This window comes from Musca autumnalis, unplaced genomic scaffold, assembly GCF_047663935.1.
Source record: "Musca autumnalis isolate F117 unplaced genomic scaffold, ASM4766393v1 scaffold_5, whole genome shotgun sequence".
In the NCBI taxonomy this organism is placed as follows: Eukaryota; Metazoa; Arthropoda; class Insecta; order Diptera; family Muscidae; genus Musca; species Musca autumnalis.
The window spans coordinates 170,820,669-170,832,677 of record NW_027412088.1 but is presented as its reverse complement, the minus strand read 5'-3'; the positions used below and the strand labels follow the sequence as shown (position 1 = coordinate 170,832,677).

The window sequence follows — 12,009 nt, the reverse complement described above, 5'->3', positions numbered from 1 at the left end:
CAAACACAGAAAACCATGTACATGGGTTTCACTACTTCATACCCCTCGCCTATAAACTTGACGTCGCCATGTTGAAATCGTGCTAGTCTGACCATCGACAAAGGAACAGAGCTCCAGTGTAATGTCAAGTTTACACTTATGGGTACTTTACACTATATGTTTTTTACATATGGATTGTCACTTTTTATATACAAAATGTATACGCAAAGTGACAGCACATATGCAAAATAACATATCGTGTAAAGTACCCATAAGTGTAAACTTGACATTACACTGGAGCTCTGTTCCTGAAATACACCCCGGTGTTTACACTTTTTTTGTTGATTTCAAACACATCACAATAATCAAGGTAGATGCATATGCGCTTCAGGTCAAACATCAATTTTCAAAACAAGCTGTTGTAAATTAAAGTAGTCATCAAAAAAATACGACAATATAGAACTTAAGGGCCTCGACACATAAGAAGCATGGCATTCTTGCTTAAGTCCAAGACCAAATTCGACCTAATTCAAATGTGATTCTGAAATCTTTTTATTAGGCCGAACTTGGTCTTTAGTCTTTTATCAGATATGACTTCAACAAGAATGCCATGCTTCATATCTGTCGAGGCCTTTAATTTTGATAGAAAAAGGCCAGAACAGAATCAATCGTCGCTTGCTTTGCTTGCTTCCCCAAATGTCAAATTATAATGGCTATATTACACCATATGCTTTTTCACATGTATGTTGTCACTTTCGGTATTCTAATATACAGACCAGCTGATGTCATACATATGAAAAAGCATATGGTGTAATATAGCCATTATAATACAAATTTTTACTATTTACGTCGATAACATAAGGGAAAAATTGTTATCGTAGTAAAATTTTCTATATTCTTGCAGGTTCTGGAACAGGCATAAAGTTGTGTTCTAGTACTAGCTGTGTTCCTTTACTTACCTGAGGTTACCATTTGTTACCATTTTTAACCTGCAAAGCGTTCCTTAACCCCGAAAAGTGGCAAAACTGGAAGCAATTTTTAAGGGAGTGAGAGTGAAGAGAGAGCGAAAATGGCTTTCTTTTCTAGACCGTATTTAGACACTCAAACTGGAAAGAAAATTTTTCTTCTCAATTTCTTTTAAAATTTCCTTGTTGTTTAGATACGAAAGTCATGTTTGTGTCAATTTTATAATTTTTCTTATTCTTCTTTACACTCATTTTCTCATTACGCCGTTCAAAAACAAAGCCAAGGCAAAATTGTAATGAAAAGTAAAAATGGACGTCAGTGATAAACAATTAATTATTAAAGGAACCCTTGAATTGCATTTTAATTTTGATATTTCCACTTATTTCGAAATGTTTTTGCTTAAAAAATAGTTTTTCCTCCAAAAGGTTTTTTTCAATTGTCTTCGCTGTTTGTTTCTCGACAGAGAAAATAAAATGAAAGAAAATGCAAAAACAAATCTGCAGCCAACTTCAGGTTGTATACGAAGAAAAACGAAACAAAAAAGAATTTGCCAGTACAGAGGTGTGAGTACCCCCTCTTATTCCTCTCTACTCCCTCGCCCAAAAACTCAATTTTCTTTCCCATCAACTTTCCTTGTATAAACAGGGACCTACTACAGGCTACCAGCAAAATTTCTACAGGTAAAAAATGGCAGAACTGATTTTTCGACTTTTGTTTGACGATTATTTCACAATGAAAAAGAAAATGGACGAAAAACAGAAGAAAAAGTCGAACGCTGACAAAACTAAATTAAAAACTGTAAAATAAAAGACGAAAATTGATTTTTTTATGTTTCTTTTTGACATTGCTGCCAGATCTACCATTTTTCCGTTCCTTTACTTTTCTGGTAAACATGTTCATGAGAGAGCAATTTTGACACTTTTCTCTTTTACCACCCTTACCATTAAAAAAGTAAAGGAACAAAGCTACTACTAGCACTATTTTTGTTCCGTTTTGTGCCAGAAACGCGTTCCCGTACTAAACTCACACTTCTCTTTACACAAAAATGGAGTAGAATAAAATTTTCTGCTATACAAATTTGGCCGAGTAGAAACCAGCAGCTTCTTTGCTGTCATCTAATTGCCTCATACGTTGATTCTGACATTTCTGCTAGTTTTTGTAATTTCAGTCATTTTTCCTTTCACGCACTGTTTGAACGATTTTGTTTGTTTTTTTTTTTTGTATTTTTTGACATTTTGCTCCTTTACTAATTTTACCACGAAAAAAGTACAGAAACACAATGAAAAATTAGCATTATGTGTGTTCGTTTACTCAAAATTTGTATAAATTCTTACTGGATGTTGTTCGTTTGCTCTACAGTATAATGCAAAAGAGCTTAAGGCCTGCGTACATAAGCTGCTTTGCCTGATTGCCTTGCTTACCTGCTTCATTTCTGACGTAATAAAAATAATAGAATAAAGACGAAATTTCGAACTGGGTTGCCATCGGTTGGAAATTGGGTCGGCCTTCTTTGTTCTTTTATTTTTTTATTGAAGCAACAAAGCAAGGCAATCAGGCAAAGCAGCTTATGTACGCAGGCCTTTAGTCGATTGCAAGAAGTTACTGGACTTATACGAATTTGTACAAATTATTAAGTAAAGAAACACACCTATTGTAACAAAGCAATTTTTTTACTTTGTTTACAAATTTTCATATGTATTACAATTTTTTGTTCGTTCGTCATCAACCTTAAATTTGTACAAATTGTTACTGGATGTTGTTCGTTTACTCTACAGTACAATGCAAAAGACCTTAAGGCCTGGGTACATAAGCTGCCTTGCCTGCTTCCCTTGCTTGCTTCTGATAAAAGAATAAAAAAGAAAAGGGCAACCCAGTTCGAAATTTCCTCGGCCTTCTTTATTCTTTTATTTTTATTATGTCAATAATGAAGCAGGAAAGCAAGGCAATCAGGCAGAGCAGCTTATGTACGCAGGCCTTTAGTCGATTACAAGAAGTTACTGGACTTGTACAAATTTGTACAAATTGTTGAGTAAACGAACGCACCTCTTGTTTATTGTGCTACGTGAAAAGTATTGCAACTTTTGGCATTTTTTAAGCAAAAATAGAGTTGTTAAAAATTTAAATGATTTTGAATTGACCATCTACCTTGTTTATTGTAGCTGTGTTCCTTTACTTGCCTGTAGTGCGATTCTCTAACTCATTTTTTGAGTTACCGACAAAAATCGGTAAAATTAAAATGCTTATAAATTCGGTAATTAACGATATTTTTCGGTAAGTTAGCGACCAAAAGTAAGTACTCGTAAAGTTCTACCGATAGCAACAGTGTTGTCAACTTTTATTTCAAATTTTCATTCATAATTTTGCGTTTTAATTTTACCGACATTTGTCGTTAACTCAAAAAATGAGTTAGAGAATCGCACTACTGAGGTTACCATTTTAACCATTTGTTACCATTTTTAACCTGCAAAGCGTTCCTTAACCCCGAAAAGTGGCAAAACTGGAAGCAATTTTTAAGAGAGTGAGAGGGGAGAGAGCGAAAATGGCTTGCTCTTCTACCACAGGCTACCAGCAAAATTTCTGCAGGTAGAAAATGGCAGAACTGATTTTTCGACTTTTGTTTGACGATTATTTCACAAAATGGACGAAAAACCGAAGAAAAAGTCGAACACTGACAACACTAAATAAAAACTGTGAAATAAAAGACGAAAATTGATTTTTTTATGTTTTTTTTTCTGACATTGCTGCCAGACCTACCATTTTTCCGTTCCTTTACTTTTCTGGTAAAAATGTTCATGAGAGAGCAATTTTGAACAATTTTGACACTTTTCTCTTTTACCACTCTTACCATTAAAAAAGTAAAGCAACAAAGCTTGTGTTACGTGAAAAGCGTTGCAACTTTTGGTACTTTTTTTAAGGAAAAAACAGGGTTGTATATCATGAGTACTGTGATTTCGATGTTGATTTCGCTGAAATCACGAAATGAGATGATTTCATTTTTGTATGCGAAATCATGATAAATTTTGCTGGATTCCGCGCGAAATCCCGAAACGCCTTCGAAATCACGAAACGTCGCCGAATGTAAACCAAGCATAAGTTTCATTGGAACTTCTCTATGACTTAAGCTGAAAACAGATACAACGTTTGATTAAAGTTTTGAGTTGGGCGTCGTGAAAAAACAACAACAACAGGGCGACGACGATACCAAAGTCCAGCGTTTATCTGTTTGTCGGCATATATTTCAAATGAATTTGAATTTTTCGGCATCATGCCCAACAGTGTAAAAACGGCCAAAACGACACAAAACTTTAATCAAACGTTGTATGTGTTTCCAGCTTTAGCTGCTGGCCAATTCAACTTTTCGGCATCAACCCCCAACGGTGTAACAACTACCTAAACTTTTATTCTGTTTCCGGCTTAATGCCAAGAGACATAATTCTTGTTCCTTAAGGGACTCTGCACATACAATCCATTGAGTGCCGCGTTACAGCAACCACATGAAAACTACAAGCCAACTTGGCATCACTTACATTTTTTTTCATATTGATGTTGTCTTCAACGCGTGACGCGACGCACAACGGATCGTATGTGCCGGGGCCATTACTTTTTTAATAGTAAAAGTAGCAAAAGAGAGCACTGTCAAAATTGCTCTCACGTAACAAGTTTTGCACAAAAGTAAAAGAACGGAAAATAGTAGATCTGGTAGCAATGTAAAAAAAGAAACATTGCTGATTAATGCTTGGTTAAACCTCAAATGAAATCCATTGGATTTCAGATGAGATTTCGTTTGACGATTGAGCAATGGAATTGACAGTTGAAATCGAGTGGATTTCGCAAATGTAAACCTAACATAAAACAATAACAAAAAAATGTCACTGTTTGTTATTATTTCATTTCTTTTTATTTTGCTTTGACAGTGCGCGTTGTTTTCTTTTTTTCTTTTGCCTTAATTGTCAAATAAATGTTAAATCAACAGTTTGACAGATTTCCCACTTTTTACACCCCGAAATTTATCGAGCAAAAGGTAGTAATAGAGAAATCCATTCAGTCGGAATGATTGTTTTTATTGCAACATTGCAACTTTTGAACATACATAGAAGCTGAAGGCCGCTGCACATACGGCGCATTGAGCGTTGCGTTACAACAATCACATGAAAACTTCAAGAGCAAACTTGGCATCACTACACACATTTTTCATGTGGTTGTTGTTTTCAACGCGCAACGCGTCACACAACGGGCCGTATGTATTTGGCCCATGACTCTGTAAAGAAAACTTGGCCTCCCATTCATTTTTCGCGTTTTTAGTTAATGACCCAACAAATCAAATAAACAGTACAACCTGTTGCATATTTATTTATAGTAATTCTGAAGGCCTGGGTACATAAGCTGCCTTGCCTGCTTCCCTTGCTTGCTTCTGATAAAAGAATAAAAAAGAAAAGGGCAACCCAGTTCGAAATTTGCTCGGCCTTCTTTATTCTTTTATATTTATTATGTCAGAAATGAAACAGGAAAGCAAGGCAGCTTATGTACGCAGGCCTTAACCCTGCGTTTACACATGACAGGACAGTTGAGTTCATGTATTGATTGTCAACAACCCAAAACTTGCCTGTGTGACGTAGGCGTCCAGACAACTGCAAGAACAGTTGTAAAATTATGAATCAAAATCATCGATTTTTTTCGTTTTCCGTTCACATGTTTTGTTTTTGTACATATTCTTTTGTTTTCAGCATATTTGAATTATCATCTCACTTCTTTTTCACGAAAATGTCAAAAATTTGTTAACCCGGCTGTCTGTGAAAAAATGAAGGACAGCTGGAAGACAAATGTATGTATGTGTTAGTAAATCAAAGTTGTATTTGAAGACAAACTGTCTGGTGTGAACGCCTAGTTAAGGAGACCGAGCAAATTTTGAACTGGGTTGCCATTTTCTTTTTTATTCTTTTATCAGAAGCAAAGGTAGAAACACATTGAAATACGCCGCCTTTTCACGCTCAGTATCATGTAAAAGATTAAAGGCCAAGTACTACCTAATTCAAAAGAATTAGGTAGCATTTGAAGTAGGTAGTACTTGGTCTTTAATCTTTTACATGAAACTAAGCGTAAAAAAGCGGCGTAGTTCATTGTGTTTCTACCTTAAGCAAGGTAAGCAGGCGAGGCAGCTTATGTACCCAGGCCTTGACAGAATAAGCAAATACACCCGGCCGTGTTTTTCACAATTTTGTCGAGCCTGACCTTCTAGATTATTGTACCCTGGTTTTTTTTACCTATTTCTAATTAATATTCATAACAACTTTTATAACTTTTATATACGGTTTTATATTTAATAAAGGCCGAGCAAATTTCGAACTGGGTTGCCCTTTTCTTTTTTATTATTTTACCAGAAGCAAGCAAGCGAGGCTGTTTATGTACATAGGCCTTAAATATTTAGTTTCGATTTCAATTTATGTTTAAACCCGTTATGTTGCGTTTACATTTAAAAAACAGTAATGGACCAAATACATACGGTACGTTGTGCGACGCGTTGCGCGTTAAAAACAACAACCACATGAAAAATGTGTAAGTGATGCCAAGTTTGTTCTTGAAGTTTTCATGTGGTTGTTGTAACACAACGCTCAACGCGCCGTATGTGCCGAGCGCTTAAAGCTGAAAACACTTCCAACGTTTGAGTAAAGTTTTTGTCATTTTTGGTAGAATAATGAAGAAAAATTCAAACTTGTCAGCACTTTCTCTTTTATTCATCTACCAGAAATGACACACAATTTTACCCCAACGTTGGATGTGTTTTCAGCTTAATTTCTTTTGCGTATACGTCAAATTAAACCCCATGGGATTTAATTTAACGTATAAGCAATGGAATTGACGATTGAAATTGAATGGATTTCGTAAATGCAAACGTACTATTAAATTCTTGCTTTTTTATTTAATTTGTTATTATTTTATTTAATTTGTTATTATTTTATTTAATTTGTTATTATAGTTTTACTAATTTTTTAACAATATTTTTTAAAACATTTTGAATTTTTGTTTTTAATTTATTACTTCCTTCTGCCATTATAATTATATTTTAATAGGTACTGCATTTTTAATTTCAATTATTTAATCTAATTATAATTAATTATTTAATTAAATCTACAAAATAAAACAACATCAAAAGTGCTGCCAAGTTGCCAAGTACTTCATAATCATTTACAAAATTCGGTGGTAACCACATGCAAATCTCTTACAAAATCAAATGTCAAAATGTAATCAACTACAACCAACTTCACTGCATAGATTTCTTTCTTTTTCTTTCTTCCGGCCAAAGGAGACTGACAAAATGGTGCGTGTATAACAATTTATAATTCAATGAAAATATGGAAAAATGTGACCAAATAACAAAAAATGAAAACATGTAAACATTTTTATTGAAAAAATGAACTAAAATTAATTATGTAAATAGTGCAAAGATGTGTTATTAACAAAAAAAATTTCTCAATCAATATTCCAGACTAAGAAGCGTCGTAACGGAGGTCGCTGCAAGCACAACAGAGGTCATGTAAAGGCTGTGCGTTGCACCAACTGTGCCCGCTGTGTGCCCAAGGATAAGGCCATCAAGAAGTTCGTTATCCGTAATATCGTCGAAGCTGCTGCTGTTCGTGATATTTCTGAAGCTTCCATTTGGGATTGTAAGTTTTGAAATCGTGTTGTGTGTGTGTATGTTGGTGGGATACTAATTGTGCTCTTGTTTTTCATGTCTTTCAGCTTACACTTTGCCCAAATTGTACGCCAAATTGCACTACTGTGTATCCTGCGCTATTCACTCCAAGGTCGTAAGAAACAGATCCAAGGAAGCTCGTCGCATTCGTACTCCTCCAGTAAGAACCTTCCCCAAGGATATGGCTCGCAACCAACCAAGAAAGTAAAATCAATGCTGTTGAAAAGCATTAATAAACTTTATTAAAAAAGAAAATTTGTCCAATACTCTGTGTTCTTTATGGTGGATTGATTGAGAATTGAATGGAAATGATGTTTGGGAGTTTACTATAATGAATGGGCGATAGTGGACGTTGTGGGAAATTTGTTGACAATGGATTTGTGCATTTATGGAAAATGTGTATTTGTGAAGAAAATCTAAAAGAAATTTGAAAGCCTGGCTTATAGGGAAGCTAACAAAAACTATCGACTACTCAAATTTGTTTTGATCACATTTGGTTGAAAGTACTTGTATTGAATTGAGTTTGAGTTGAATGAACCCTCAAACATATACCCATTTGACAATTTCAATTTTTGTCCCTATCTCGAACTTATTATTTGGACTGACTGAATGACTTGGTTATAAAGCCGACCAAGTAGGTGCGGTTATTTTAACCCAGATATGCCCAACGTCCTATATATAGGACACACAAAATTCTTGCTAATTTTATATGTTATGTTTATCAAAGTACCGTTTATTTTGGTGATATATTCAGTACACATCTGTAGCTCTTGGGATATTATGTGATTCCATTATTTTGAGCTACTATTTTTGAGTTTTGAGGACTAGTTCATAGAAGTTGCCACCTATCGCTTAGTTTTTACAATGATTTGCGTTATGACCGATTAATTATTGGGTAGTTTTAAAACGAAAACATTCACGATGTGGAGCCTACTACGAAAAAACGTTAACTAGATGCCGAAAAGGTGTTTTTGGACTATATGTCAAATGTTTTGTGTCCCATGGCTGAATGGTAGTTTTCATACAGAAAACTCAATTCAGCCCGGCTGAATGGTAGTTTTCATATAGAAAACTCAATTCAGCCTGGCTGAATGGTAGTTTTCATATAGAAAACTCAATTCAGCCTGGCTGAATGGTAGTTTTCATATAGAAAACTCAATTCAGCCTGGCTGAATGGTAGTTTTCATATAGAAAACTCAATTCAGCCTGGCTGTATGGTAGTTTTCATATAGAAAACTCAATTCAGCCTGGCTGTATGGTAGTTTTCATATAGAAAACTCAATTCAGCCTGGCTGTATGGTAGTTTTCATATAGAAAACTCAATTCAGCCTGGCTGTATGGTAGTTTTCATATAGAAAACTCAATTCAGCCTGGCTGAATGGTAGTTTTCATATAGAAAACTCAATTCAGCCTGGCTGAATGGTAGTTTTCATATAGAAAACTCAATTCAGCCTGGCTGAATGGTAGTTTTCATATAGAAAACTCAATTCAGCCTGGCTGAATGGTAGTTTTCATATAGAAAACTCAATTCAGCCCGGCTGAATGGTAGTTTTCATATAGAAAACTCAATTCAGCCCGGCTGAATGGTAGTTTTCATATAAAAAACTCAATTCAGCCTGGCTGAATGGTAGTTTTCATATAGAAAACTCAATTCAGCCTGGCTGTATGGTAGTTTTCATATAGAAAACTCAATTCAGCCATGCTGAATTGAGTTTTCTATATGAAAACTCAATTCAGCCAGGCTGAATGGTAGTTTTCATAAAGAAAACTCAATTCAGCCTGGCTGAATGGTAGTTTTCATATAGAAATCTCAATTCAGCCTGGCTGAATGGTAGTTTTTATATAGAAAACTCAATTCAGTCTGGCTGAATGGTAGTTTTCATATAGAAAACTCAATTCAGCATGGCTGAATGGTAGTTTTCATATAAAAAGCTCAATTCAGCCTGGCTGAATGGTAGTTTTCATATAGAAAACTTAATTCAGCCTGGCTGAATGGTAGTTTTCATATAGAAAACTCAATTCAGCCTGGCTGAATGGTAGTTTTCATATAGAAAACTCAATTCAGCCTGGCTGAATGGTAGTTTTCATATAGAAAACTCAATTCAGCCCGGCTGAATGGTAGTTTTCATATAGAAAACTCAATTCAGCCCGGCTGAATGGTAGTTTTCATATAGAAAACTCAATTCAGCCTGGCTGAATGGTAGTTTTCATATAGAAAACTCAATTCAGCCTGGCTGTATGGTAGTTTTCATATAGAAAACTCAATTCAGCCTGGCTGAATGGTAGTTTTCATATAGAAAACTCAATTCAGCCAGGCTGAATGGTAGTTTTCATAAAGAAAACTCAATTCAGCCTGGCTGAATGGTAGTTTTCATAAAGAAAACTCAATTCAGCCTGGCTGAATGGTAGTTTTCATATAGAAATCTCAATTCAGCCTGGCTGAATGGTAGTTTTTATATAGAAAACTCAATTCAGTCTGGCTGAATGGTAGTTTTCATATAGAAAACTCAATTCAGCATGGCTGAATGGTAGTTTTCATATAAAAAGCTCAATTCAGCCTGGCTGAATGGTAGTTTTCATATAGAAAACTTAATTCAGCCTGGCTGAATGGTAGTTTTCATATAGAAAACTCAATTCAGCCTGGCTGAATGGTAGTTTTCATATAGAAAACTCAATTCAGCCTGGCTGAATGGTAGTTTTCATATAGAAAACTCAATTCAGCCCGGCTGAATGGTAGTTTTCATATAGAAAACTCAATTCAGCCTGGCTGAATGGTAGTTTTCATATAGAAAACTCAATTCAGCCTGGCTGAATGGTAGTTTTCATATAGAAAACTCAATTCAGCCTGGCTGAATGGTAGTTTTCATATAGAAAACTCAATTCAGCCTGGCTGAATGGTAGTTTTCATATAGAAAACTCAATTCAGCCTGGCTGAATGGTAGTTTTCATATAGAAAACTCAATTCAGCCTGGCTGAATGGTAGTTTTCATATAGAAAACTCAATTCAGCCTGGCTGAATGGTAGTTTTCATATAGAAAACTCAATTCAGCCTGGCTGAATGGTAGTTTTCATATAGAAAACTCAATTCAGCCTGGCTGAATGGTAGTTTTCATATAGAAAACTCAATTCAGCCTGGCTGAATGGTAGTTTTCATATAGAAAACTCAATTCAGCCTGGCTGAATGGTAGTTTTCATATAGAAAACTCAATTCAGCCTGGCTGAATGGTAGTTTTCATATAGAAAACTCAATTCAGCCTGGCTGAATGGTAGTTTTCATATAGAAAACTCAATTCAGCCTGGCTGAATGGTAGTTTTCATATAGAAAACTAAATTCAGCCTGGCTGAATGGTATTTTTCATATAAAAAACTCAATTCAGCCTGGCTGAATGGTAGTTTTCATATAGAAAACTCAATTTAGCCTGGCTGAATGGTAAGCAGACTTCGTATCGTTAGTTGCTTTGTGTTTTGTAAACTGAGTTAAAATGTGTTAGTTGCACACTCATGCATTGTACACAACAATGCTCATGCGAATGCATCAAAGTGATACTAGTTTGGTTTTTACCTGCGTTCAAAATACCTGTTTTTTATGATAAGAAACACGTAGCTTCGTAGTTGTTAAATACATCGACGATAAGAAACAGAATACATGGTATATTTTTTGTCATTTGCAAAGCAATATACAATACGGAAGTCAGCCGTAGTTTTTATGTAGAAAACTCAATTTAGCATTAATAAATGGTAGTTTTCCTATAAAAAACTCAATTCCGCCGGGGTAAATATACGCTTTCCTATGAAGAACGTTATTCAACCAGGCTGAATAGAAGCTTTCCTATTGAAAACCTTTGTTAGAGAGTAAGATTCCCTACCTACAAACTGGTTTTAGGAGTTAAACTTGTATATCCGTATTTTCCTCTATATTTTCTTACTCTGCTAGATGTGGAAGCGCTTGGTGGCATTGGAAGGGCTGTTGGATACATTCGTTATTTTCTGTCGCAACCGCAAATTGCCTAGGGATACGTAGCCGATTTTTGGTTGACATATATTTGGGATAATGAAGCTAGAATTCCTACCTTTACCAAATTAGGAATTGTCTTTACTCGCCCTAGCCCTAAAAGTATGCTTCGAATTTAACGATAAATATCCAAAGAGATTATTTAATTATAAAGATACTTACTTCACGCGAATCCCCCTGTGAGATTCATACACAATTTCCTGCAAAATAAAGTGTTATAGTATGGTTACACTACAGTTTTACGTGTGCGCAATGGAATTGACATTTGAAATCCAAACCCACTAGGTTAATCCCGTTAAGTGTAACCGGGGTATTACCTATCTATGTTCTATGTTACGTTACATAACCAAATACTTATATA

At 35.1% G+C, this 12,009-nt stretch overlaps 1 protein-coding gene across 1 annotated transcript; it reads left to right on the top strand.

Moving 5' to 3' along the window:
- The first annotated feature begins 7,159 nt into the window (after nt 1–7,159).
- On the top strand, nt 7,160–7,891 carry LOC141405168 (small ribosomal subunit protein eS26). Its single transcript, XM_073989242.1, has 3 exons — nt 7,160–7,261; nt 7,430–7,607; nt 7,684–7,891. The coding sequence occupies exons 1-3, from the start codon at nt 7,175–7,177 to the stop codon at nt 7,842–7,844; spliced, it is 426 nt and encodes a 141-aa protein (XP_073845343.1). The 5' UTR covers nt 7,160–7,174; the 3' UTR covers nt 7,845–7,891.
- The last annotated feature ends 4,118 nt before the right edge of the window (nt 7,892–12,009 follow it).